This window comes from Chiloscyllium plagiosum, unplaced genomic scaffold (assembly GCF_037043375.1).
Source record: "Chiloscyllium plagiosum isolate Xiang-an unplaced genomic scaffold, Cpla_swu_hap1 HiC_scaffold_6, whole genome shotgun sequence".
Lineage (NCBI taxonomy): Eukaryota > Metazoa > Chordata > Chondrichthyes > Orectolobiformes > Hemiscylliidae > Chiloscyllium > Chiloscyllium plagiosum.
In genome coordinates, this window is record NW_028270144.1 from 95,299,151 (window position 1) to 95,325,773 (window position 26,623).

The window sequence follows — 26,623 nt, forward strand, 5'->3', positions numbered from 1 at the left end:
TAAAAAGATGTATTTATTCCTACTGTGTCTGCCAGCCAGTTCTCTATCCATTTCAATACCCCCACCCCCAATCACATGCAATTCAATTTTACATGGTAATCTGTTAGTGGGACGTTATTGAAAGCTTCCTGAAAGTCCAAGTAAACAATATTGACTGGCCTCCCCTTAGCAGTTCTACTTGTTACATCCTCCTCTAAATTCCGGTGTATTTATCAAGCATGATATCCCAACAGATGTGTCTGGAGTTCACCCATTCAAAACAGACAATTGTTACATTTTTTGCATATTTCCAAAAATGACTTTCAAGCTCAGAAGGAGATATAATAAGTTTTATAGTGGCAGCAGCAATAATAACTGTACCTCCTTTATACCGGGAACAATTATTGAATCTGGAAAATGGTACAATCTGGAAGCATCATTTAAATAAATTTGTATAAATTCATTTTTATTTCACAGGAATATAATTTCAGTTATTGCTTATCTTTGTTATTTTTCACAGTATAATTTTCCCTAAAGTTTACATTATGTTTAAAAGAAGTAATTTCAAGCCAATTGTCACAACTTCTTGCATTTTTAATGATAAAGTGGACATTGTTTGAAAATGTGTCACTTTGTTTACTTCTGTTTGTGAGGAAATGTTTTAGAATTTGTTTGCAAGGAAATAAATCAAGAACTGGATTAATCATGTTAGCTGTGTTTGATTACTCAATTTGTAAATTATTTAATGAAGGCTCGATAGTTCTGAGATTGATCACAGCGAAAATGAGGATATCACAGTAATGAAGAATCCACCTCTCCCCACAAAGAAAATGGATAAGAGGGAAGACCCAGACCATCTGAGGGTATGTCTAGTTGTGTCTTCAAGAGACGTTATAGAGTCAATTATTGGTATTGTTTTATTTCTTGCAATGCTACATAGGTTTTTATCAAGGGGCCAAATTGACACCTTGCTCCTATTACATTCATTTGGTGGACCCTGTAACTTACTTGAGCTGAACTTAATCTGTGGAGAGCTTATCCAAATCTGTGTCTAAGAGAAACAATATTCTGTATCATATTGCGTTTATGTTCTAATTCCTTCGCACAGTGCTAGTGGAGAGGAAGGTGGTTTGCTTTGAAAAGCATAATAATGATTATCTGAATGACAATATTGTAATCATAACTGATTTCGAAGCTCTGGAAGAGACTGGTGTCCGATCCAAATGTAGTTCTGTGTTGCAATTATTTCTACGGAATAATCATTTTTTGGATTCCTTCTGTCAGTCAACTGCTTTGCACCATCGTAATTCACAGTCTGCTCAACAAATGGAGCTCAAGACATTATAACTTCATTATTTATTTCAGTCTCCGGATAATCAAAGATCGTGAAAAATGCTGGAAAATTTACTTCTTCAAAGTTCTGACTCACTGACTACATGGTAATTGCCAAGGAAGTTTTAAGTTTCCAATGGCCAATAACCCAGCTCTGGATTCTGTGGGAACATTCCTAACTTGGAGTTGGAGTCTTCAGAAGGTTGTCATTCATTTACCTGAACTATTCACCAAGAAGTCTGAGGGATTGGCTCAAAACTGCATGATAGCCCTTGCCTATCCAGCTTTGATTCAAAACAGCAATGCTTCTTTCCCCATCCTTGTCACCCCAAAATCTGACTTGCCACCTCATTAACTGCTCCATTCTGTGCCTAATTACCTGACTTATTTATTAACACTGAAAAGCTGTTTAAATATCCCACAGCTGTTCAGTGTACTGATGATTGAATTTATCAGATTATATTGACTGCTTTATAAAAGGAACATGGGTTGGCTTTCCTGTACCGTCCTGCACTGGAAGGATTCAGCTCAAATGAAGATATGCAGTGCATTGTTGAGGCCTCCAGCATCCAACGTTGGTCAGAATTTGTGGGGGGGTGGGGTAAACGTGGAATAAAAAATGTTGTTCAACAGTGATTACTGCTTTTGGAAGATAGTTGCCAATATTTCAATTAATTGCTAGGAATAGTTTGTTTCTATTTTGTTCTTTGCTTTATCACAGATACGTGTAATGTGTGCTTTCACTATCAACCCACAAGCCAATGATAATCAACTTTTATTTGCAGTCAGAAAGTGATAAACCAAGAGGACGGAAGAAAGCAGCCTCTGTACTTTCATTAGATCAAGAGGATCGGTCAAGTGTAGAACTTCTAGATCAAGTGAAACCTGCAAAAACAGGTCAACGAGGTAGAAAAAGAGCTGCACACACTTCTGATTCAGATGAACAGCAATGGCCAGAAGAGAAAAGATCAAAAGATGATCTCTTGGAGAACGAAGATGAACAAAATAGTCCACCAAAGAAAACAAAAAGAGGGCGTCCGCCAAAAGCTACAAATGAAGAAGTCCCTAAGGGAGAGACGCAAGGAAAAGGAGGCAAAAGAAATAAAAAGAGAACAATAGCAGTTGAAGGGGAAGACGGTGATGGTGATAATGAAAATCAGGAACAAAAGCAAAAAAGAACCAGACAACCAAGAGCCCCTAAAAAATCACAAAGGTTGGTACTTAATTTTATAAAACTAATAGACTAATGCTTAGAGTTTAAGATTATATTTATTACCACATAAAACATAAGACTTATCAGATATTCAAGATTAGTGAAGTAAATATAATTGATTTATATGGAATAAACATTAAAGGTATTCATGTAGTCCCCAAGTAAGAATTTGCTTTGGGGAAATACTTTTCTCAATTGGTTGATTTGGAAAATATGTTCTGGAAACATCCAGAGATAAAAGTTGAGGTGTATAATTAAATTTTGTGTTTCCAGTGTAAGTGGGCTGCTTGTGACTCAAGTCTAAATAGCTTCCTGTAATATAGCTCCTAACCCCTTGGTACGATACAGAGTTGCCTTGGTGCTTGTATTGATTGGGTGACACCAAATGGGCATATGTAAAAATTATTCTAAAAATAATTCAAGAGATAGTTAAATAACATTCCTTATAAATGCTGGTTAGAATGAATAATTTGTTGTCCAAACTGTTGTTCAGCTATTGTTGCAATCTCCAAGAGGAAAAGCATAAAATAATATGAAGCCGGCAAAAATAACTACCAGAAACTTGATCATCTTTGCAAAGTTGCAGTACACTGAACAGGTTGGCAATGTCACTTTACAATCGAGGAAAATCAAATTCTCCAACTGCAAACTCTCATCGTTTTAACAATCACTATAACTTGATGTCTTTAAATGAAAAAATGTGAATAGACAGTATTGATTTTGACTGAATAATCATTGACTTAGCTAACACCAGACTTTTAGAGCATAAATGACAGCTAGTATACTCAGCACTTCTGTAAAATAATAGTTATTGCAGAGAGCCAGTAATGAAATTTTGGAGATAGTGGATGGCTTCAAATGGTAAGATGAGAAATTTATGAAGCTTCCTAGGCAATTTAACAAACTGATACCAATGCTGTCAATGCTGTAAATTTGAAATAAGAAGTAAAAGAAAAGGTCTGTGTTCTGCAGTCTGGTTCCATTCAGTTGTACATGGTGATAGACAATTAAACAACTCACTGGAGGAGGAGACTGCACAAATATTCTCATTTCAATGATGGAAGAATCCAACACGTCAGTGCAAAAGATAAGGCTGAAGCATTCGCAACAATCTTCAGCCAGAAGTGCCAAGTGAATGATCCATCTCTGCCTCCTCCAGTGGTTCCTAGCATCACAGCTGTCAGACTTTACAACCAATTCGATTCACTCCACGTGATGCCACAAAACAGTTGGAGTCACTGAATAATGCAAAGACTGAGTCCTGACAGCATTCTGGCAATAATGGTGAAGACTTATGCTCCAGAACTTGCTGCTCCCCTAATCAATCTCTTCCAATACAGTTACAACACTGGCATCTACTCAACAATGTGGAAAATTGTCCAGGTATGTCCTGTACATAAAATCAGTCTGCTGTTTGTCATCAGTAAAGTAGTATGGAGGTGTCATCAACAGTGCTGTCAAGCAACACCTGCTCAGCAATAACCTGATCAATGATGCCCAGTTTGTATTCCATCAGAGCCATTTGCTCCTAATTTCATTACAGCCTTGGTTCAAACATGGATGGAATAGCTGAATTTCAGAGGTGAGATTGACAGCCCTTAACACCAAGGCTGCATTTGACCAAGTGGGTATCAAAGAGCCCTAGCAAAACTGCAATGAATGAGTATCAGGGGCAAACATTCTGGTTGGAGTCTTATCTGATGCATAGGAAGATAGTTGTGGCCGTTTGAGATCAGTCATCTCATCTCAAGGACAACTCTGCCAAAGTGCCTCGGGGTACTGCCTGAGGCTCTGACATCTTCAGCTGTTTCACCAATAACCTTTCCTCCGTTATAAGATCAGAAGTGGGGATCTTCACTGAAAAGACTGTAAGGCATAGGAGCAGAAATTAGGCCATTCACCCCTTCGAGTCTGCTCCTCCATTCAATCACAGCTGATAAGTTCCTCAACCCCATTCTCTTGCTTTCTCCCCATAGCCCTTGATGCTCAAGAACCTATCTATCTCTGTCTTTGAATATATTCAATGACCTTCTGTGGGGTGAATTTCATAGATTCACCACTCTCTGGCTGAAAATGTTTCTCCTTATCACCGTTGTAAAAGGCATACTTTGAGACTATGCACTCTGATCCTACTCTTTCTCCTACCAATGGAACCATCTTCCCAGCATCAACTCTGTTCAGGCCATTCAGTATTATGCAAGTTTCTATTAGATTCTCCTCTCACGCTTTTAAACCCCATCAAGTATAGACCCAGAGACCTCAAACATTCCTCATATTAAGCTTTTCATACCTGGGACCATTCTTGTGAACCTCCTCTGAACACAGCCTGGGCCAGTATATCCTTCCTGAGATATGGGGCCCAAAACTGTGCACAGTACTCCAAATGTGGTCTGACCAGAGCCTTTGCAGTACATCCTTGCTTTTATATTCAAGTCCTCTCAACATAAATACCATCATTGCATTTGCCTTCCTAAGTACTGACTCAATCTGTACGTTTACATCTAGAGAATCCTGGACTAGAACTTCCAAGTCACTTCAGATTTCTGAATTTTCTCTCCATTTAGAAGAGAGTCCATGCCTGTATTCTTTCCACCAAAATGCATAACCTCATACTTTCCCACATTGTACTCCATCTGCCACTACTTTGCCCACGCTCCTAACCTGTCCAAATCCTTCTGCAGCCTCCCCTTCTTCTCAGTACTACTGTCACTCGACCTATCTTTTGTATCGTCTGTAAACATAGCTAGAATGCCCTCATTTCCTTCATCTAGATCATTAGTGTTAACGTATAAAGTCAAAAAGTGATGTTTGTACAATGTTCAGCACCATTCGCAACTCCTCAGATACTAAAGCAGTTTAAATGCAACAACGTCTGGACAATGTCCAGGCTTGGACTGACAAGTGGCATGTAACACAAGTAACATGTGCCACAGTCAAGGACCACCTCGAATAAGAGACCATCTAACAACTGCCCCTTGATGTTCATCAGCGTACCATCATTGAATTCCCCATTATCAATACCCTTGGAGTTACCATTGGCCAGAAACTCAATTGGACTTGTCACATAAACAGTGGCTGCAAGTGCAGGTAAGAAGTTAGGAATACTGCAGCATGTAACTCGCCACCCGATGCCCTAAAGCCTGCCCACCATCTACAAGGTATAAGTTAGGTGTGTAATGAAATACCTCTCCATGTGCTTGGATGGATGCAGTGCCAACACCATCCAGGACAAAGCAGCACATTTGATTGGAACAAGCATCCATTCCCTCCCTCACCCAACACTCAGTGGCAGCAGTGTATACTATCTCCAAGATGCACTGAAAAAAATTCATCAAAGATTCTTTAGATAGCATCTTCCAAACGCATGACCACTTCCATCTAGAAGGACAAGGGTAGCAGATATATAGGAACATCATCACCTGCCAGTTCCCCTCCGTCATTCACCATCCAGACTTGGAAATTTATTGCTGATCCTTCACTGTCACCAGGCCAAAATTCTGGAACACCCTCCCTAAGGGTATTGTGGATTTGTCTACAACAACGGTTCAAGAAAACAGTTCACAACTATTGTTTCGAGGGTAATTAGGGACAGACAATAAATTCTGATCAGTCAGTGACACCTGTTTCCCAGGAATAAACTTCAAGGTCAGCATCTGGAGGGGAATAGCGCATTGAACATTTTACGTTTGTTACAGCATTTGGACTGTAAAAGACCAGAGATGTAAGAAATGTTAATCAATTATAGTGACAGATTGTAAGGCAGACTGGATGGGAGAAGGAACAGAAGAGAATGTCTTTGATAGTCTAGAAAGAAAGAAAGAGATTAAATGACAAAAGGGAGAATGGTCCAGGCAAAACAAGATGGCAGTGTAATAAGTAAAAGAAAGAAGTTGCATCAAGCGGAGATTTATTAAGCAATAATAAATTGATTTATTAACAGTAGTTATTCAAATAAATTGGGGACAGAGGTTATAACCTGAAAATTGTCGAATGCCTATGTTGACCCTGGAAGATTGTGTCTAACTGAAAGATGAGTTGCTCTGCCTCATTCATTTGAGCTTCACTGGAGAAGGTCAAACAATAGAGGTCAGAATGGGGAGGAGAACTGAAATGATAGGTGACTCGAAGCTTGGGTCACACTTGAAGGCCAATGTAAGAATTAGTTTTATAGGCTGGAAGAGAGCAGTCCTTTAGAAATAGAAAAAAAAATAGAAGATACTAGAGAAACCCAGGTCTAGCAGCTTCTTTAAAGTTAACATTGCTAGCGATTTTTTTCAGAAGATTTGTACCTCAGGTTGATATGTATGTAAGTTATCTGGAAGGGTTTTTTTTCAGATGTTTCATCACAATGACTAACATCAGTGAGATATGTCCCACCTCTTTGTTTATAGGTCTTGGTTTCTTAAGGTGCATGATGTTATTTCTGGGTTGTTTTTAAGGGAAGGTAGATAGGGTCTAAATCAATGTGTTTATTGATGGAGTTCCAGTTAGAATGCCATGCCTCTAGGAATTCTCGTGCTTGTCTTTGTTTTGCTTGTCCTCTGATGCCTGTGTTGTCCCAGTCAAAGTGGTGTCCTTCTTTGTCAGTATGTATGGAAACTAGTGATAGTGGGTCCTGTCTTTTGGTGGGTAGTTGCTGTTCAAATATACTGGTGGCAAGTTTCCTGCTTGTTTGTCCGATGTAGTGTTTTTTACACTTCTTGCATGATATCTTGTAAATGATGTTAGCATTGCGTTCCTCTTTAAATATGAATCTGATGCAATTTGGGATGCTGATTTTATCAAAGAGAAAAGTATTAGAGTTTTTTCAGGAAGTAACAAACAACATGGATAAAGTGGAATCTACCTGTGTAATATACAGGTAGTTCACCTGTAATGACATAGTTACGTTCGCATGTGACGTCATATTATAGAAAATCGTGCAATAGAAATAATGGGGCCTATGGGAAAAGCAGGGTGAGGAGCAAACCACCAAAAATACTAGTAAGCTTAATACAAATGATAGCACAGTCTAAATAAATGTTGACCTGTTGTATGGTACTCTATAGTGCAGAAAATGTGTTGCTGGAAAAGCGCAGCAGGTCAGGCAGCATCCAAGGAACAGGAGAGTCAACATTTCGGGCATAAGCCCTTCTTCAGGAATGGCTTATGCCCGAAACGTTGATTCTCCTGTTCCTTGGATGCTGCCTGACCTGCTGTGCTTTTCCAGCAACACATTTTCAGCTCTGATCTCCAGCATCTGCAGTCCTCACTTTCTCCTACTGTATAGTGCAATTCATCAGAATCTTCAACTGATTGCTCTCAATTGGCATCTGGCTGCACTCCATTCTAGCCAGTCTTCCAATCCTATCCAGTGGTAAGGTCCCAGAATGAAATCTGCCTTGTCAGATCAAGTGCTGAATCTTTATCCGTGGTGCAGCACCAGTTTTAAAAGGATATTGCGCACCTATATAAAAGCGGTCAGTCCAGAGCTGACATTGGCCCTGAATGTGGCAGACAATGGAAAATGGTGCCTCTGTGGGCATGGACAAGGAGATATTTCAGATGAGGTGATACAGAGGTATGACATCCTTTTCTCCCAAGTCAACAGAGGACGCCATTCTACTGGAACCTTGCCAACCTGGACCAGGGTTACCATCCAGGTCGGTGCAGTATCAAGCATCTGAACAAATGCTCAGAATGTAGGAAGATGATCAGTGACCATCTCTACTCTGCCAGTGAAAGTGCCACCATCTTCTCATTGATACCTCACTCAATCTTTACAACTATATCCACTATTTCCTGCAACGTCTTCTGCACTCACTTAACCTCGCTAATATCTAACCCTGGCTAAACTTGTATCTCTTCTGCACAGCCCACTCACCCCCTCAGGACATCTCTACACATGCACCAAAAGTAACAGTGTGCTTCCCACCTTTCTCTACCTCACCACTATGTGCAGAGTTTCCTGACTCTGACCACCCTCAACAGCTGACTGACCATGGCCACGCCCCTGCATTTGATTACCATAGTGATTAGTCACTCAAACTAATTCACAGGAGTCTGCAGATATTCTTTAACATCTAAACTCTTTTTAAACAAAAAGAGAAAAATGCTCTTGATACAAACAACAAAGCCAAGTTTTAAACTGCTTCTCAATACTGTTCTTTTACTGTTAGTGAATTCCAGTGAAATTTCTATCTTATCTCAACTCATTAAATTAAATTAACAAATTGCTCCCAGCATCTTGGTCTCAGGCTGTAGAGACATTTTCATCGCTGTTTTTCCAAGTCCACCAGCACAAACCTATCATGAAGTTTTTCATGAGAAAGTGTACAAGCCAACTGATGATGTCATGCCAATGCGGAGTCCAGTCCTCCATGCGCTGTGACACCTAGTGCTGAGCATGATAATCGCATAGCCCCGTGAACGAGAGTTTACTATTAGAAAAAAGGTCAGCAACCAAAAATCACATCGCAGACAAATCATGTTTAATAAAGATGTGTTGTAGGAGAACTGCCTGTACTTGAATTTTCAAAAGGTATTTGCTAAGATGCTACATTAAATATTGCCACACAACTAAGATCTAATGGTGTAGGAGGTAACATTTTAAAATGGATAGAGAATTGGTTGATTAACAGGAAACCGAAACTAGCAGTAAATGAGTTATCTTCATATTGCCAGCTGTAATTACTGGAGTGCCACAGTGATCCATGCTGGAGCCTTAACTATTTACAATCTAGATTAGTGATGTGGATTAAAGGGCTGAGTTGTATGGTTCTGAAATTTGCTGATAATGAAAGTGGTTTGGAAAGCATGTTGTGAACAGAACTTGAGTCTGCAAGGGGTACAGAAAGGTATGTGAGTGGCTTTAAGATTTGGCAGATTGAGTTCATTGTAAGAAAATGTGAACTTGTCTACTTTAGTAGGAAGAATAGAAGAGCAGATATATAATGGAGAAAATTTTAAAAATTCTATAGTGTAAAGGGATCTGGCTAGCCTGGTACTGGAAATCAGAGCATTAGCATATGGGTAAAGAATGTTATTCAGGAAGCTAGATGAATTGTGCTTGTTTATTGTAAGAGGAAATTATTATAAAAATGATATTTACTATAATTGTACAGGTCATTGATAGACCTCATCGAGAGTATTTTTTTCACAGTTTTGGGCCCCTTACTTTAAAGATATAACAGGAGTTCAGAGATTCCTGGGGTGGAAGGGCTACCTTTTGAAAAATTGGACAGTTTGAGATGGTCATAGTGTCAGATGTGTGTAGGATGGTGCATTGAATGCAAAGACTTGGAGTGGTCGGTGAGGCCAAGGGGAACCCGATTGTAGTGTTAGGAGGGTGAGGAATGGGTGGAGGTGGAGAGAAAGCAGCTTACTATAGATGGCAGTCAGGCCTTGAGGATCAGTCACTTAGGCTACATCCACTATTAAAAAGCTGTGAGGATTTAAAGGGGCCACATATCTCTTTGCATTTGGTTAGGTCCTTACAGTAGCTATTGTTGTCATGGAGCACTCAACCTTAGAATTTTGGCTCATAACCCAACTTCTATTCTTTGTAACATTTGCAGTCTTGTTTCGCCTGGGCCAATTATCCCTTTTATCATTAATCTTTTTCTTTCTACACTATTGGAGAAAGAAAATGACACAATATTTTGCATCCTATTCAAACGCCAGAAGCATTATTATTAAAATTGGCAGTTACAGCTGCAAACCTCAGTTAGAAGCTATGCTGCTAGCCACACAAATGTAACTCAAGTTGACAATTGGTGTCTCATCTGCAGTTTGGGAAGCCATGTTCTAAACTCTTGCACCTTACAACTTGTGTTCAAATTTAACAAATACTTTGACAAATAATCTCATTTGCATCAGTGTCTCTCGTACATCTAGTTTTCTACATCTGGATGATTTGAAATGCATCACTACCTTCATTTAATTGGCTTTCTTAGTGATCTCTCTTTTGTCCTGTTATTGTGATTTATACAACTGTCATTGGAATAGCATTAACCTTGCTGTGAAGTATTTCCTGATGTTACATTTTTAAAGTCTAGCTCTAATTATAAGTTTGTGTCCTATAGTTCATCGAGCTATTGGATCTCTACCACTATAAACACCTTAGTCTCAGTAAACTAAACAAACTAGAAGCTAAGTTTGTGCAAGGCTTTACTCTGAGCCTTGCTGTACAATTCCAAATAGTCTGCACTACATTCTCTCAAGAGCAGTATATCATTTAAAGTTATAGTTCCAAAGCTAATGTAGCACACCAGATAGCCTCTGAGCCACTGAAACATCCATCCTTGCTTTGATCTCCAAATGTTTTGTGATGTAGACCAACAATCTTTTTGCCTTTTTTGATTTACTTTTTTGTATATTGTATGAATTTTAGTCACTTTTGTATATGCATCACAAACTATTTCCTCTTCCACAGCTTCTGGTCATCCGCTGTTAAAAAGATTTGTCTGCATTAAAAGTTCATAATACGCTCTCTAAAACTACATCGGGGAAGCTTTAAGGGTTCAACTACACTTTTAGAAATAAACTGCAGTTTCGTCTTCAATTTCTATGTTTGATTCTGTTCAAACAAAGATGGTCCATTCTAGCTCCCATCTTCCTCCACTCCCCCAGCTTGCTATGCCCTTCCTAAATGACTAAGTGGAATTCAAGCCAATCCTCAATTTGAACTACATTTGTGTTGCTAAGAGCATAGTTCATAATTGAGATATGTAGCTGTAACTGCCAATTTTATTAATGATGGTTCTTGTGTTTGAATAGGATGCAAAATATTTTGTATTTTTTATCTCTTGAATTGAAGTTAGAAAATATCCAAAATAGCATTCTAAATAATTTTCCATTCCTGTCGATGAGATTTCCAGATTAAAAAGGCTAAAGTGTTTGAAGTCATGAAAGAATATCAACCATCTGTTGATACAATAAAACCAATGTTTGAACTGCCATTTCAATGAACTTATTTAATTAGAAGGGTCAATTGACATTTATATAAATACCAATGTTGTACAGAGCAGGAGAGTACATTATTTAGTGGATAATGTACTCCAATCCATTTTAAGATTTTTTTGCACTTTCACAATGATGATTTCCCTTTAAAGACAAAGGCCTATCATACAAACATGTGAAATAAAAGCAGAAGTAGACCATTTGCTACCCCCCCCCCCCCCCCCCCCCCCACCCCAAAGCAGTTCTGCCATTCGGTAAGATCATGACTCATCTGGTTATATTTCAAATTCCACATTTCTAACCTTTGGTTCCCTTTCATAAAAAGCCCTACTCAAGCCTTGAAATTGTTCTTGACCCCGCTTACCTTTGAGGTAAATGGTTCTGAAATCACAGGACTTTTTTTTTGAGTGGGGAGAAGAAAAGTCTCTTCTCTGTCCAAAAGAATGATGTCTAATTTTAAAATGATGCCCCAATTCTGGACTCACCATGAGAGAAAACACCCTTTCCAAGTCCTGGTCAAGATCATTCAGGATCTTTATACACATCAATCAAATCACCTTTCATGTTTTGTAACACCAGTGGACACAAGTCTGCCCTCTAATCCTTCCTCCTAAGATGACCTACTGATTGTGTTTAAAAACACACAACACCAGGTTATAGTCCAACAGGTTTAATTGGCAACACTAGCTTTCGGCACGTCGCTCCTTCATCAGGTGATAGTGGAGGACTCAATCCTAACACAGAATCTATAGCAAAAATTTACAGTGTGATGTGACTGAAATTATACATTGAAAAATTGATTATCTATTGAGTCTTTCATCTGTTTGAATACCATGATAGTTTCACTTCTTTCATGTGTAAATCACAAAATCTTTTTTTAAAAAGTCATGATTTGGAGATGCCGGTGTTGGACTGGTGTGTACAAAGTTAAAAGTCACACAACACCAGGTTACAGTCCAAAAGGTTTAATTGGAAGCGCACTAGCTTTTGGAGCGTCGCTCTTTCATCAGGTGATAGTTATTCATGTAAAACTCTGAGCTCACAACCTGCATGAATTTATGTAAAACCCCGTTATCTCACTTTTTGGATTAGAATCAATCTAAACATCATGGCATAGACAGAGAACACAGAGGGCTAATGCCTTCAACATATTGTCTAGCTATCACCCATTGTTAACAGTTAACCTGAGAAAGCAACCTTTTTAAAAAAAAAATGGTTTTGTGATTTGCACATGAAAGAATTGAAACTATCATGATATTCAGGCAGATAAAAGACTCAACAGACAATTAATTTTTCAATGTATAATTTCAGTCACATCACACAATAAACCTTTCCTATAAATTCTGTGTGTTAGGATTGAGCCCTCCACTATCACCTGATGAAGAAGCAATGCGCCAAAAGCTAGTGTGCTTCCAATTAAACCTGTTGGACTATAACCTGATGTTGTTATTTTTAATTTTGTACACCCCAGTCCAACACTGGCATCTCCAAATTATGACTACGTATTCTAAGTATCAATGTTATGAACCTCCTCTGAGGCATCCCCAACACATTTGCATGCTATCTTTAAATAAGGCCAAAACAGTACACCTTTATTGGAGATGTGATTTCACCAATGTCCAGTAAAACTGAAACATAGCAATCCTTCCTTCTGTGTTCACTAACTCTTGTAATATAGGATAGCATTCCACCAGCCATTTTGATGACATGCTGTACCTAATGCTTTGTGACTCCTGCACTACAGCACCTAAATCTCTCTGCATTGTTAGACTCCAGTAGTTATTCTAAGTTTAAATAATATTGCTTTTTTGAATCTTCCTGACAAAGTGACCAACTTCATATTTTACCACATCATTCTCTATCTACCAGATTTTTGCTCATTTGCTCACTCTATCTATATCCATCTGCAAATTTCTTGGGCCTTCTTCACAACACTTTCCCTCTTATCTTTTTGTATCATTTGAGAACTTAGCAGCCATGCCTTTGCTCACTTCGTCCAACTCATTGATGCAAATTGTGAAAAGTTGAGGTCCCAGTACCAGCTCCATTCTGCCAGCTCCATTCATCACATCTTGGCAATTGAGCAAAGACCTATTTATGCATACTGCTTTCTGCCAATCTTCTTTCCATACTAATATATTATGTCCGACACCATAAGCTTTTTTCTACAACTACAGTGGAAACTCGATTATCCGAACAAGATGGGCAGGCACTATTTCGTTCGAATAATCGATTATATGGAAAATCGATTAAATGCCTTTCCTCTGGGACTCTGAATTTTTAAAGTCTGCTCCCTGTTCAGGAGACTGAAGCAGCACATAGCGCGTGAGACCCCGCCCTCCTCCCACCCCCAGAACCCTGTCCAACCCAGTCCAAACCTGCCTCTTGCCTCTCAACCTGGTCCAACCCTGCCTCTCGCCCCCTGACCCAGTCCACTCCCTGACCAGGTCCAACACCACCCCCGCACCCCCCACCAGTACAAAGCGCGCAGGCCCCCTCCCCCAACACAGCCCCCTGCCACCCCACCTCCGTCCATCCCCGCCCCCCCTCTCCAGGGCATCCAGACTGCGCACCAACAACAAGACTGCTGCTGTCTTTGTGGGGTAAGTATCCAAATAGCACTCACTCAAAGCCACAACCACACACGCAATTTTTTACTGCAACATTTTGACAGGTTCCACGTTTGCCCTGCACAGGACAATGCTGGAGAGATTATTCCTGGGAAGTGGAGGTGGGGGGGATGATTAGGGTACACCCCGAGGGTACACACTCTGGGAAAGAGTGGGGGGAGAGAGGGCGGGAGGTCAGTCATTTGGAGATGGTGCCTGTTTAATCACTGTAAACGAAAGACGCAATCACTGTTGGAAACATGTCTTTGGTGTAATGTTTCTATCGGGACCTTAAGATCTCCTTCAAATAATCCGATTTTCGGATAATTGGTATTCGGATAATCGAGAATCCCCTGTACTTTTGAAGTGGCACTTTCTGGAAATCTATGTTTAAAGACTGTCCTTTATCCAAACCATCTTTCTCTTTCTGCAAAGTCTCAAAGTGTTTAAATTTGATTTTTCTTTCTCAAAAGCATTCTGACTTTTCTTGATTACCTTGATCTATCTTCTAATTGTGCAGCTATAACCTTGTTAATGATTGATTCTCATGCTGTCTTCGCAACAAATGTCAATCTGGACTGTAGTTTCCTGTTTTCTGCCTTCATTTCATGAGTAGAGGCATTACGTTTCCTACTTGCTGATGGAATCTTTTCTGAATCAAAGAAATTTTGGAAGATTAACAGATGCATCCATTACCTCGTTAGCCTCCTCTTTTAAGACTCTAGAAAGAAGTCCCATCAGGATTGGGAGCTTAACAGCCTGCAGCTTCATCATAAGCTCCATCACTTCCATTGTGATTGTAAACTCATGAAGTTCCTCCCTCCTTTTGACTTCCTGTTTTACAGGAATGTTTTTGTATCCTCTACATTGAAGATAGAAGTAAAACATTTGTTCATTTCACCCAGCACTCCTTGCATTAAAAACATTTAATTTCTTATGCATTACTTAATTGATAGGTGAAGCAGGCAACATCTTTTGGCTCCTGTCTGTCAAATGGTTCTGACTCTAAACAAGGGTTCTCCCATGGTTCGTGATCCTGAGCTTGCATGTGCCAAATTGGCGGGACTGAATAATGGGACTGCACATGGGCTTGCTGCCTGCTCCCTTGCTCAATGCCACTGAAGCCTGCCGATGGTAGGAATGGGATTGTAAATATTGAATTAAATCCCATCCTTCAAATAATTTGTCAACCTGTCCCCTTTTTAGCATGGACAGAGGCATGAAAATCCTACCCTTTAACTTGACAACTGTTAGAGAATGTTCATTCCCGTTTATAGAAATTTAGGAGTCTTGTGATTCATCAGCTTATTATTTTAATAAAATATCCCTCTTAAACTTAATGTTCAATAATAAAATACCACAGTTGTATGAAAGCATGAACTAAAGTGTGCAGTAACTTTATAACAAAGGTTTGTTGGTGCAACCTATTCTGTCCTAAACTTTGTCCAATATGCTCTTAAGTTTTAGAGGATATTTGACTAAGAGAATATAGCTAGCCAGTAGGTTACTTTTGTATTGCTTATGGAATTTTTCTGTAATTAGTGTTCTGATAATTTTCAACTATCAGTCATGTTATATATTAATTACATTATATATTAATCACATTATATATTAATGATCTGGATGAAGGGACTGGGGGCATTCTAGCAAAGTTTGCCGATAATACAAAGTTAAGGGGACAGGCAGGTAGGACTGAGGAAGTGGGGAGGCTGCAGAAGGATCTCGACAGTTTGGAGGAGTGGTCCAGGAAATGGCTGATGGAATTCAATGTGAGCAAATGCGAGATCTTGCACTTTGGAAAAAAGAATACAAGCATGGACTACTTTCTAAACGGTGAGAAAATTCGTAAAGCCAAAGTACAAAGGGATCTGGGAGTGCTAGTTGAGGATTCTCTAAAGATAAACATGCAGGTTGAGTCCGTGATTAAGAAAGCGAATGCAATGTTGTCAATTATCTCAAGAGGGTTGGAATATAAAAGCACTGTTGTGCTACTGAGACTTTATAAAGCTCTGGTTAGGCCCCATTTGGAGTACTGTGTCCAGTTTTGGTCCCCACACCTCAAGAAAGACATACTGGCACTGGAGCGTGTTCAGCGGAGATTCACACGGATGATCCCTGGAATGGTAGGTCTAACATGAGGAACGGCTGACGATCCTGAGATTGAATTCATTGGAGTTTAGAAGATTAAGGGGAGATCTAATAAAAACTTACAAGATAATACATGGCTTGGAGAGGGTGGACGCTAGGAAATTGTTTCCCTTAGGCGAGGAGACTAGGACCCGTGGACACAGCCTTAGAATTAGAGGGGGTAAATTCAGAACAGAAATGCGGAGACATTTCTTCAGCCAGACAGTGGTGGGCCTGTGGAATTCATTGCCGCAGAGTGCAGTGGAGGCTGGGATGCTAAATGTCTTCAAGGCAGAAATTGATAAATTCTTGCTGTCACAAGGAATTAAGGGCTACGGGGAGAATGCGGGTAAGTGGAGTTGAAATGCCCATCAGCCATGATTGAATGGCGGAGTGGACTCGATGGGCCGAATGGCCTTACTTCCGCTCCTATGTCTTATGGTCTTATGTTTTATTGCACTTTTACTGGTCTGCTTCAGTTTAATCCCTTAATAGATTTGAAGCTGGATATTCCAATATTTTAGGAATTGAAAAGTTGTCTATATTCATTTTGTGCAAGTGTTTACAGAAAACAAAACTAATTTCGGACTGAAAGGGTTTAATTGAGATGTATAAACTGTATATTTTACACTTATTTGATTCATATGATTTCAATATAACCTTGCAAATTATCCTCCATTCTTCTCTGTATTAGGATTCCTCCAAAACCTAGACTGAATTTAAATATGTCAGTAATTATACACTTTTTAGATATTAAATATTTTAAAACATTTAGCAATTTAACAAATTAACACTGAATATTTTAATTATCTATACTATAGAATAGAAACTCCAGAATCTGATGTAACGGAGTCATTATCTATGGAATCAACGCCACAGAAGAAACGAGGAAGGCCACCAAAAATGGCAACCACACCACAATCGCAACCAAAGAAAAATTTGTGAGTAGATAACTACTTTAACTAAAGAGTTAGAAATGACAAGTGTAACTAAGGTAAGGTTAATATGTTGAACATACTCCTTTGATCATCTTGGTGTGAAAATAATAATCTTTTTCAGATTTTTCCATTTATGTTAAGTTGAAATATTTGAAGATTCTAAGGCAGGCTTGTTTCCATAGCTCAGTACTTTGCTAGTTTCTCAGTAATTAATACAATAGCAAACTGCATTGATCTGTTTAGGAGATGGAATGATCAAGTGCTGAAAGTTAAGAACAGATCACTTGTTTTCTCAGGGTTAAGGATTCAGTCACTAAGAAAAATGGAAGCAGACACAAACAATGTGTGGAGTCTGGCACATACATTTCATTCTGATTTCTGACATTGTCTTGATTTAGTCTGCAGCTAAATTTACCTGATTATATCTGACAATCCTTTGCATCTATGTCAGCATTAACTTTACACTGTTGATGTGGTTTGACACTTCATCAATGTTGAAGCTTTTCATTTTAACTAACCATTTTACATTGCCATTTCCCAAATATAATACTTCTAAAACAAGAGTTGAGTCATACAACATATGAATTTGTGCACAGATGATTAGTGTACAGTTTGCATATGACCACTTTCACAGAAATCTCTATTGGGGGATAACCTGTATCCATCTGGTTTGTGGTAAATTGGGTAAATAAAAGTAATTCCAGATGTATTCACTGCAAACTGTTTCATCACCTGAATGATAATGCAGTTTAATGCCCTATTAACAGATGAGCACACCTGTACTACAAGACTGGAAAAATCAGGATTTCTGCATGGCGTGATGTTAAATGTGTGATTTTTATACGTATTAATACCCTGCTTATTGAATGAACAAGAATGAGAGGACATAGAATGTGATTTTGTAAAAGGATCAATTATAATGTGAGCAAGAAAATTCTAAATAGCGAGTGGAATGCACTTCCTGTAAGTGTAGAGGCATCTTCATTTGAGACATTTGAAAGAACTTTGGACACTTCTTTGGATAGAAATAATGTGCAGGGTATGAGGGGAATTGGCAGCAGGTAATGATACTCATTTGAAGAGAAGACACAGACGTGATGGGTTGATTGGCCGCCACTTGTGCTGTAACACCTGTGACTTTCTATTATCACTTATTTTAGAGTTTGGATTTTAAATAATGACATATTTGGTCTGTTTAAGAAGAAGTTTAAATGATTAACTTTATGTATTTCTACAGGCATAATGATTTCTTTTTCTGGAAGCTATTGAAAATTTATTTACATTGGAAGAATTTTTACGATGGAGCTAAATGAACAGTGTAATGCATTTGGCTTCAAATAAAAAGTTCTGGAATTTTTTTCGACTTGAGGAAAATACCCACAACTTGAAAAACCCCCTTTTGGTCTTGGTCTTTGCAAAGACCTTGGGTGAAGCTGGATGTGTAAGACTGTTGCTCCTAAAGAATTGATATTGTTTGAATTGAGTTGAATTGAACTATAAAAAACGGGTTACCTCTGTGTACGGAATTAAGTTTGTACGTTCCAGACTAGAAGTACTTGATAAAAATTCTGCAAGGATTATTAGATGCCGACAAACTCTAAGCTCATTTGTAGGTTGATTCAGGGAGGGGGTTGTCAGATTTTCAAGACGGGGTTTTAAAGCCATATTTGTATTTAGCCCTATGGAAGTGATAGGGAATGAATTCTGTCAGTGAGTGCTGTCGCAATTTATAGGGCTGTACTTTACCAATTGTTTCGATATCTTTAAACTTGTGTAAAAGTTTGGCTTATTCTTCATGTCATAAACTTGTGCAACATTCTCAAAGTTGTATGTGGAGCAGCTCCAAGATTCTGGCAATCTGTATGCAGTTTGTGGCATTGACTTTGGGTTCCAGATTTCACTGCTGCTGCTGCTGCTGCTTCTGTTTATTATTGTCGAAATTGAAGTTGCAGCATTGCATGCTTGCATTTCTGTGAAAGATCACCTGGCTGCAACCCAGATAGAAATATGATCTATTAAGCCGTATTTCTGTGTCAGACTTGTCCAGTAGTAATATCAGCTGGGATCATAGCAATGTCAATGATCAAACTAATTTTTATTCAAACCTAAACCCAGTTGATCAGTGTGCCCATTTGTACAAAATATAAAACATGAACGTGCGAAGTAATAATTCTGCATAAAAGTAAGATTGTGATTAATACCATCTTTTACTTGTGGAATTTGAGAACTAGCAACCAAAGTTTAATATCGCTGATCCCAGCAAGTGGTATAATTGCATTTTTTTTCTGCAAGCAAGCTTTTAATTGTTTTAAAAGCAATACTCCTACTAAATGCAATTTTTCAAATTAGGTGAGCTGTTGTCCTTAACCAGCATTCCCTGTGAATTTTCTTGCTGCTACTCAGACTTCTGACTTGTGTGGCAGCAGTTTCTGGAAGTGGAAGCAATGCATTTGCATGATGGTTGATATGTGTGGAGCTTTAAAGGGAACATTGCTTTTGATCCATGCTATTTTCCTAATCCAGTCTTCAATCATTTTTGGCACTAATGTAATGTTAGATCAGGGTCATCATGCTATGCTGAAATAATAGGTTTGTAAGCTGTCTACCTGACTTTGTGTTTGGGGACTGTGGCACAAGGGAAAAGGCAATCTGGAATCTTTGTTCAAATTTTGTTGTCAACTGTTTTCATTTTAAAAAATCTTAAATCAATTGTATTATTGTCAGATAAAAAGCAAATTTGTTTATACTTTATGATAAAAATGTTATTTAACACCAGCCTCAGATTACAGTATGCTTGTGTTTTCAGTTACTCACAATGGGCATCTTTGTGACTCACTCTTATTATCATTTCTAAATTGGCAATCTCAATTATGGACATATTTCAGTTGCAAAGGTGTGATCTCCAGACTTTGGTTGTGATTTCCAAAATATAACTGGGTTACATGTTTTGAAACTTAAGGTTAAATGAAACAGTGTATCGTAGCAGAACTAAAATGTTTTCCTGTTTTGATAATACCATCCTCACCAGGTCAAAGCTTGAAGTAAATGAAAGGTACTAAAAGGTGACTTTTGTTTTAATGATACTGTGGGTGTAATTCAGTGATAGAGCATTTGATTGCAGAATTAAGAGATCCCTGGTGCAAATCCAAGTGCCCCTTCATTAAATTATCCTTTTTTAGGCAGCATGGTGGCTCAGTGCTGCCTCATTTGTACCAGGGATCTGGGTTTCATTCCAGCCTTGAGCAGCCGTCTGTGTGTGAACTTTTACACGTTCTCCAGGTGCTCCAGTCTTCCCACTGTCCAAAGATGTTTAAGTTAGGTGCTAAATTGCTTATAGTGTCCAGGGATGTGGAGGCTGTGATGTGATGGTAAATGTAGAGTTCCAGAGGTAGGGTGAAATCTGGGTCTGGGGAATCCTCTTTGGAGAGTCAGTACAAACCCGATGGGCCAAATAGCCTCTTTCTGCACTGTAGTGATTCTATGATCCTCAAATTTGCATTTGTCTCAACACTAAACTGTAGTGTTGAACTAATCTTTGTTAGAAATGGTTGGATGCTTAAATGCTTGTGTGAAGTATGAATTCAAAAATCAGCACTAAACCACTTTCACATTAGTGCACATATTTAACCTCAAAAGTGTCATTCCAAAATGGACCTTTTTGACTGCTTTCTGAATAACTTGCTGTGGTTCTGTTCGCCGAGCTGGAAGTTTTTGTTGCAAACGTTTCGTCCCCTGTCTAGGTGACATCCTCAGTGCTTGGGAGCCTCCTGTGAAGCGCTTCTGTGGTGTTTCCTCCGGCATTTATAGTGGCCTGTCCCTGCCGCTTCCGGTTGTCAGTTTCAGCTGTCCGCTGTAGTGGCCGGTATATTGGGTCCAGGTCTATGTGTTTGTTGATGGAGTTTGTGGATGAATGCCATGCTTCTAGGAATTCCCTGGCTGTTCTTTGTTTGGCTTGCCCTATAATGGTAGTGTTGTCCCAGTCAAATTCATGTTGCTTGTCGTCTGCGTGTGTGGCTACTAGGGATAGCTGGTCGTGTCGTTTCGTGGCTAGTTGATGTTTGTGGATGCGGATCGTTAGCTGTCTTCCTGTTTGTCGTATATAGTGTTTTGTGCAGTCCTTGCATGGGATTTTGTACACTACATTAGTTTTGCTCATGCTGGGTATCGGGTCCTTCGTTCTGGTGAGTTGTTGTCTGAGTGTGGCTGTTGGTTTGTGTGCAGTTATAAGTCCTAGTGGTCGCAGTAGTCTGGCTGTCATTTCAGAGATGTTCTTGATGTATGGTAGTGTGGCTAGTCCTTTGGGTTGTGGCATGTCCTCGTTCCGTCGTCTTTCCCTTAGGCATCTGTTGATGAAATTGCGAGGATACCCGTTTTTGGCGAATACCTTGTATAGGTGTCCTCTTCTTCTTTTTGCAGTTCTGGTGTGCTGCAGTGTGTTGTGGCCCTTTTGAATAGTGTCTTGATGCAACTTCGTTTGTGTGTAATTGGGGTGGTTACTTTCATAGTTCAGGACTTGGTCTGTGTGTGTGGCTTTCCTGTGTATCTTAGTGGTGAATTCTCCGTTTGGTGTTCTCTGTACCCTCACGTCTAGGAATGGGAGTTGGTTGTCCTTTTCTTCCTCTCATCGTGAATTGGATTCCTGTGAGTGTGGAGTTGATGATCCGGTGTGTTTTCTCTATTTCCGTGTTTTTAATGATTACAAAGGTGTCATCAACATATCTGACCCAGAGTTTGGGTTGAATTTGTGGGAAGACTGTTTGTTCTAACCTTTGCATTACTGCTTCCGCTATGAGTCCCGAGATTGGTGAGCCCATGGGTGTTCCGTTGATTTGTTCGTATATCTGGTTGTTGAATGTGAAGTGTGTTGTGAGACACAAGTCCAGTAGTTTAAGTATGCCGTCTTTGTTGATGGGTTCAATGTCCTGTTGTCTGTTATGTCTGTTCAGCAGGTTGGCTATTGTTTCTCTGGCTCGGGCTTTGTCAATAGAGGTGACAGTGCCGTTACGTCGAATGAGCCCATGGTTTTTTCCTTGTCTCTGCGTATATTTCTGATGATGTCCAAGAATTCCTGTGTTGATTGTATAGAGTGTCTGGATCCGCTGATCAGGTGTTTCAGTTTCTGCTGTAGTTCTTTAGCCAGTTTGTGTGATGGTGTCCCTGGTCTGAGTGGGATGTCTGGTTTGTGCACTTTAGGTAGTCCATAGAATCTGGGGGTGTTGTTGCTTTCAGGTATCATTGTTTGTAGGTCAGACCTGGTTATCTGTCCGTTTTTTTGTAGGTTCCTCAGTGTGTTGTTTATCCTATTGGTGAGCTGTGGGGTGGGGTCAAACTCCCTCTTTTGGTAGGTGTTGGTATCTGCAAGTAGTTGTTGTGCTGGACCCAATATACCGGCCACTACAGCGGACAGCTGAAACTGACAACCGGATGCAGCAAGGACAGGCCACTATAAATGCCGGAGGAAACACCACAGAAGCGCTTCACAGGAGGCTCCCAAGCACTGAGGATGTCACCGAGACAGGGGACGAAACGTTTGCAACAAAAACTTCCAGCTTGGCGAACAGAACCACAGCAACGAGCACCCGAGCTACAAATCTTCTCTCAAATTCTGAATAACTTGTTTAAAAGTGAAATATATCTTTTGTATTTCTGTTTTGTAGCCGCGGAGGACGTTCAAGACGAGCTGTCAATAGAGAAGATGATTCATCTGTAGAGATGGATTCTCATCATGACAGCTCATTGGAGAACATGGACATTTCCCAGGAAAGCTCAGTGGATGGAGTGAACACAGAAGAGGAGAATGAATTAAGTACATTGAGGGTATGGTTATTGATTATGATATATATCGGAACGTGTACAAGTTTTGTTACAAATCCTGGCATCTGTTCAAAGCTGTAGCACTATCTGTTTGTCATCCTTTCAATTGAAACAGAACTTCAAAACAAATTACTTTTCAGCTTTACAAAAGTAAAGTACTGCAGATGCTGAACATCTGAAATAAAAACAGTGTTGGAGAAGTTCAGTGGGTTTGGCAGCATTTGTGGAGAGAGAAGTACAATGAATGTTTCTAGTTCATATTGATTCCTCTTCGGCACTGAAGGGGGCTGGATAAGTGATGAGTTCCATGCTGTGGCGAAAGAGGAGGCAGAGAAGTAGGTTAAAAACTGAAAGTGCTGGTTAGAGAAGTTAGTGCCTTGTTCGCATGGGTTTGCTTCCAATAAGTGGCCCAATATTCTTCTATTAGCATCTGTTCTTCATCAGTCTCTGCTATCATTAATACTCCTTTCACTTTTTATTCTGGGTTTTTTTTACCTTCTGTTCCACTTGCTCCTCCTTTCCCTTTACCTTCAGCATAAAAAGCTCAACTTGAAGGGGCAGGGAGCTAGCAGTTGCTTTGGACTTGTGGTAACTCCGTTTCTGTCTTCAGGTGCTGTCAAAGCTGCTGAGATTCTTCAATGCTTTTGGTTCTTATTTTTCCTCAGTGTTGTTTTTGTACTTAGGAATTTTGATCCTTATTTGACATGTTGTAAAAGTCACCTATTTACATTTTTAATGCGTACGTGGTGTTATCTAAAATTCTATTTAAGAAAGGTGGTTTTGTATTTATCCTATTCCGTATAATTGTATTTAATGAGTGGAAAATTTATTTATATCAAGCTTCAATCAGCCTGCACCGAAGCTATCCAAAGCCAAATCTAAACAAACTGCTCTATGTCAAAACTTTCATGAAAAGCCGCAATTAGATTATTTCAAAGATTATTCTTACAAAGGGAAAAAAAAACATTTTTTTTATTATATTTTGTCTAACAGGTGCGTCGAAAGCCCAGCAAAAGGGAAAGAAGATGAAGAGTAGATATTTGCAGATGTTGGCATTAGAGCTTGGTAATTGTACTGTAAAGCTCAAGACTAAAGGACAGTGTCTAAATAATAACTTGTTGTTAAGGAAAGCATCTTGTATCTATTCCCCATGCCTTTGCAGTCTCAAGGTCACAAGCTTTTGGCAAACACATCAAGTCATAAATTGTGGGTTGTCGTGCATTGTGATTTGTGCTGACTACAATGTACGGACATTACGGAGAGATTGAAATAAATGAAATTGTAAATATTTTTTATGTTTTGATTGAAAATGTGCTTGTATAGCTTTTAAATTACAGCTTTAAATCACCAACACAACTGTGTACTAAATGTGTGGGTGAAGAAAGTTGGTCACAGTGGAAGTTGACAACTTAAGCAATACTTGTTAATAACTGTACCTTCTGTGGCATTGTACCTTCAAGAAGGGGCTGGTTCATGGAAAGAACAAATACATTATTGCATTTTCCTGCAGCACATAATTCTGTGGTTAGATATGTTGGAAAGTCACCTTTTCTAAAATCCTTTAGTGTTTGACTATATATACTTGTTTCTGTAATCTGCTTTACTGCTTCTGCTTTCCACCACTGAAGATGTTGGACAGCAAGTCCTCAGTTGTATAAAATGTGAAGTCAGCTAAAATGCTGTGGCATTTTACTTGTCAGTATTGATGCCAGAGATGTCTAGGCTTTTAGATAAAGTTGGAAAAAAAAGGATTTTAGTTAAAATATTTTAATACTGATGGTGTATTAGGCATTCAAATTGTACACCTTACTCTAGTTATCTCCCCTGTCAAATTTGTATCAATCTACTGTATCAATAAAATTCTGTAACTGAGCTTGCCTTGTTATAGTGGGGAAAAACGTTTGTGTATTTTGAAGGGTAACCCTCCCTAAGTTATGGTTCCTAAGAGTTAGATCATGTGAAAGTTGTTGATGTGGTATGTGATTAATAAGAAAAGGAGCCTCTCTGCATTGTAACAACTGTCTGTTCTGCTTGAAATGCACTTGACATATCGTTAAAAATGCCTGCAATAATATTTCGTATTTTCCTTGTTGATTTTTATTTCTGTATTGTCAATCTGTACCAAAATTTGGGTTTAATCAGATTAAAATTATTTTGTTTTACAAAGATAGCTATTTGAGTCACTGGAGAGAAATCGGTTGCAAAGAAAATTTTACTCAAGTCTTGAATTACACCAAGTTGATATAAGCTGCTGCTAGAAATAATACATGTGTTGGTTTAAGCTGGATGGAGTCTTATTAAGAAGTCAGTATTTATTGTTTCCTTCATTGACATAGAAAAGATTACAAATTATATGCTTGTCAGATTTTTAAAAAAAAATTGCCTGGACAGCAACTAAGATATTTTGTTACAATTCTAGCTATAACGTTTTGGACTGGTATAGTCATTATTGATACAAAAGATAGATGTGGCTTGTTTTTGTGCTGATTATGTCAATGGTATTTTGAAACAAATTGCTAACTTGATCTGGTATCAAAATTGAGTTCCACTATCAATCAAAAAGTCTATACATAGAATGTTTGAGGGAAGCACAAATGCTTTTAAATGCTTGCTTATGAGGGTAGGAATATGTGTTCCTATAATTTTAATGAGCTGCCACAAATACTATACAAAACATTTTGTAGAATTAGAGATGTTCTTATGCTAATTATTGGTAAAACCAAAGGTGTCATTGCTTGCGTATCCAAGTTTCTAGAATACACTTCTGGAAAGCTATCTTAACTAGTGCACTGCAATTGTTTCACATACTAATATATAAAGTTAGGACCTCTACAGCAACTTTTTATATGTTCTATCTAGCTCATGCAGTCTTTACCTTGCAAGTCACTGAAGTGTGCCTTAATGTGAGTCTTGCTGCTTTATGCTGTTCTTGCCAGTGGGTGTGAAGAATTCTAACATCCTGCTGGTTTTCGAAAGTTTTTGTGTATGAAGGTATAAGGCTTTTTGGGACATACAAATAAATGGAAGGCATATAAATATTAGCTTGATCTTTAAAAATGAAATGTGAAGCCCAGGAAATCTGAAGTGAAACAGAATTCTGGAAATACTCAGGAAATGGCTGCATCTGTGGAGAAAGAAATACAAATAATATTTAAGGTCAAGAACCTATGGTCAGAATGTTGATCACATATTTTGTGTAAAGTAATCGATTATTTTTGAGAATATGGGTCAGAATCTAATTTGCTCAGTATGTTATTAAATTTTATTTAGACATTAACAACGAGTCAACATAAACCACCTCTGTCGCATCTGAGGAGCAGGAAAATCGACGTTCCGGGCAAAAGCCCTTCATCAGGAACTTCCTGATGAAAGGCTTTTGCCTGGAACGTCGATTTTTCTGCTCTTCGGATGCTGCCTGACCTGCTGTGGTTTTCCAGCACCACACTCTTGACGCTAATCTCACTTTTGCCTACAAACCACCTCGGTCTCTACTTGCTACTTGGCAAGTTCTATACCACTTAAGTAGTGCACGTTCTTCCTTATTTTTCTTAACTATTGTCCTACATTCTGTCTTGTTTGCTACAGATAAATTGAAATGCAAACGATGAATGTTTTGAGAACTTGTTTGCTGTTTGAGTGCTTGAGTACTAAATATATTATACAGTTCACTC

At 38.9% G+C, this 26,623-nt stretch overlaps 1 protein-coding gene across 1 annotated transcript in view; it reads left to right on the top strand.

The window, feature by feature from the left end:
• The window catches only part of pds5b (PDS5 cohesin associated factor B), a 233,973-nt gene extending 208,940 nt beyond the window's left edge, over positions 1-25,033 (top strand). Inside the window, exons 31-35 of the mRNA XM_087988236.1 lie at positions 731-842; positions 2,097-2,524; positions 17,022-17,141; positions 22,796-22,955; positions 23,946-25,033. Of these exons, the coding sequence (XP_087844362.1) occupies positions 731-842; positions 2,097-2,524; positions 17,022-17,141; positions 22,796-22,955; positions 23,946-23,981 (856 nt within the window). The 3' untranslated portion in view covers positions 23,982-25,033. The remainder of the gene's footprint in view (positions 1-730; positions 843-2,096; positions 2,525-17,021; positions 17,142-22,795; positions 22,956-23,945) is intronic.
• The last annotated feature ends 1,590 nt before the right edge of the window (positions 25,034-26,623 follow it).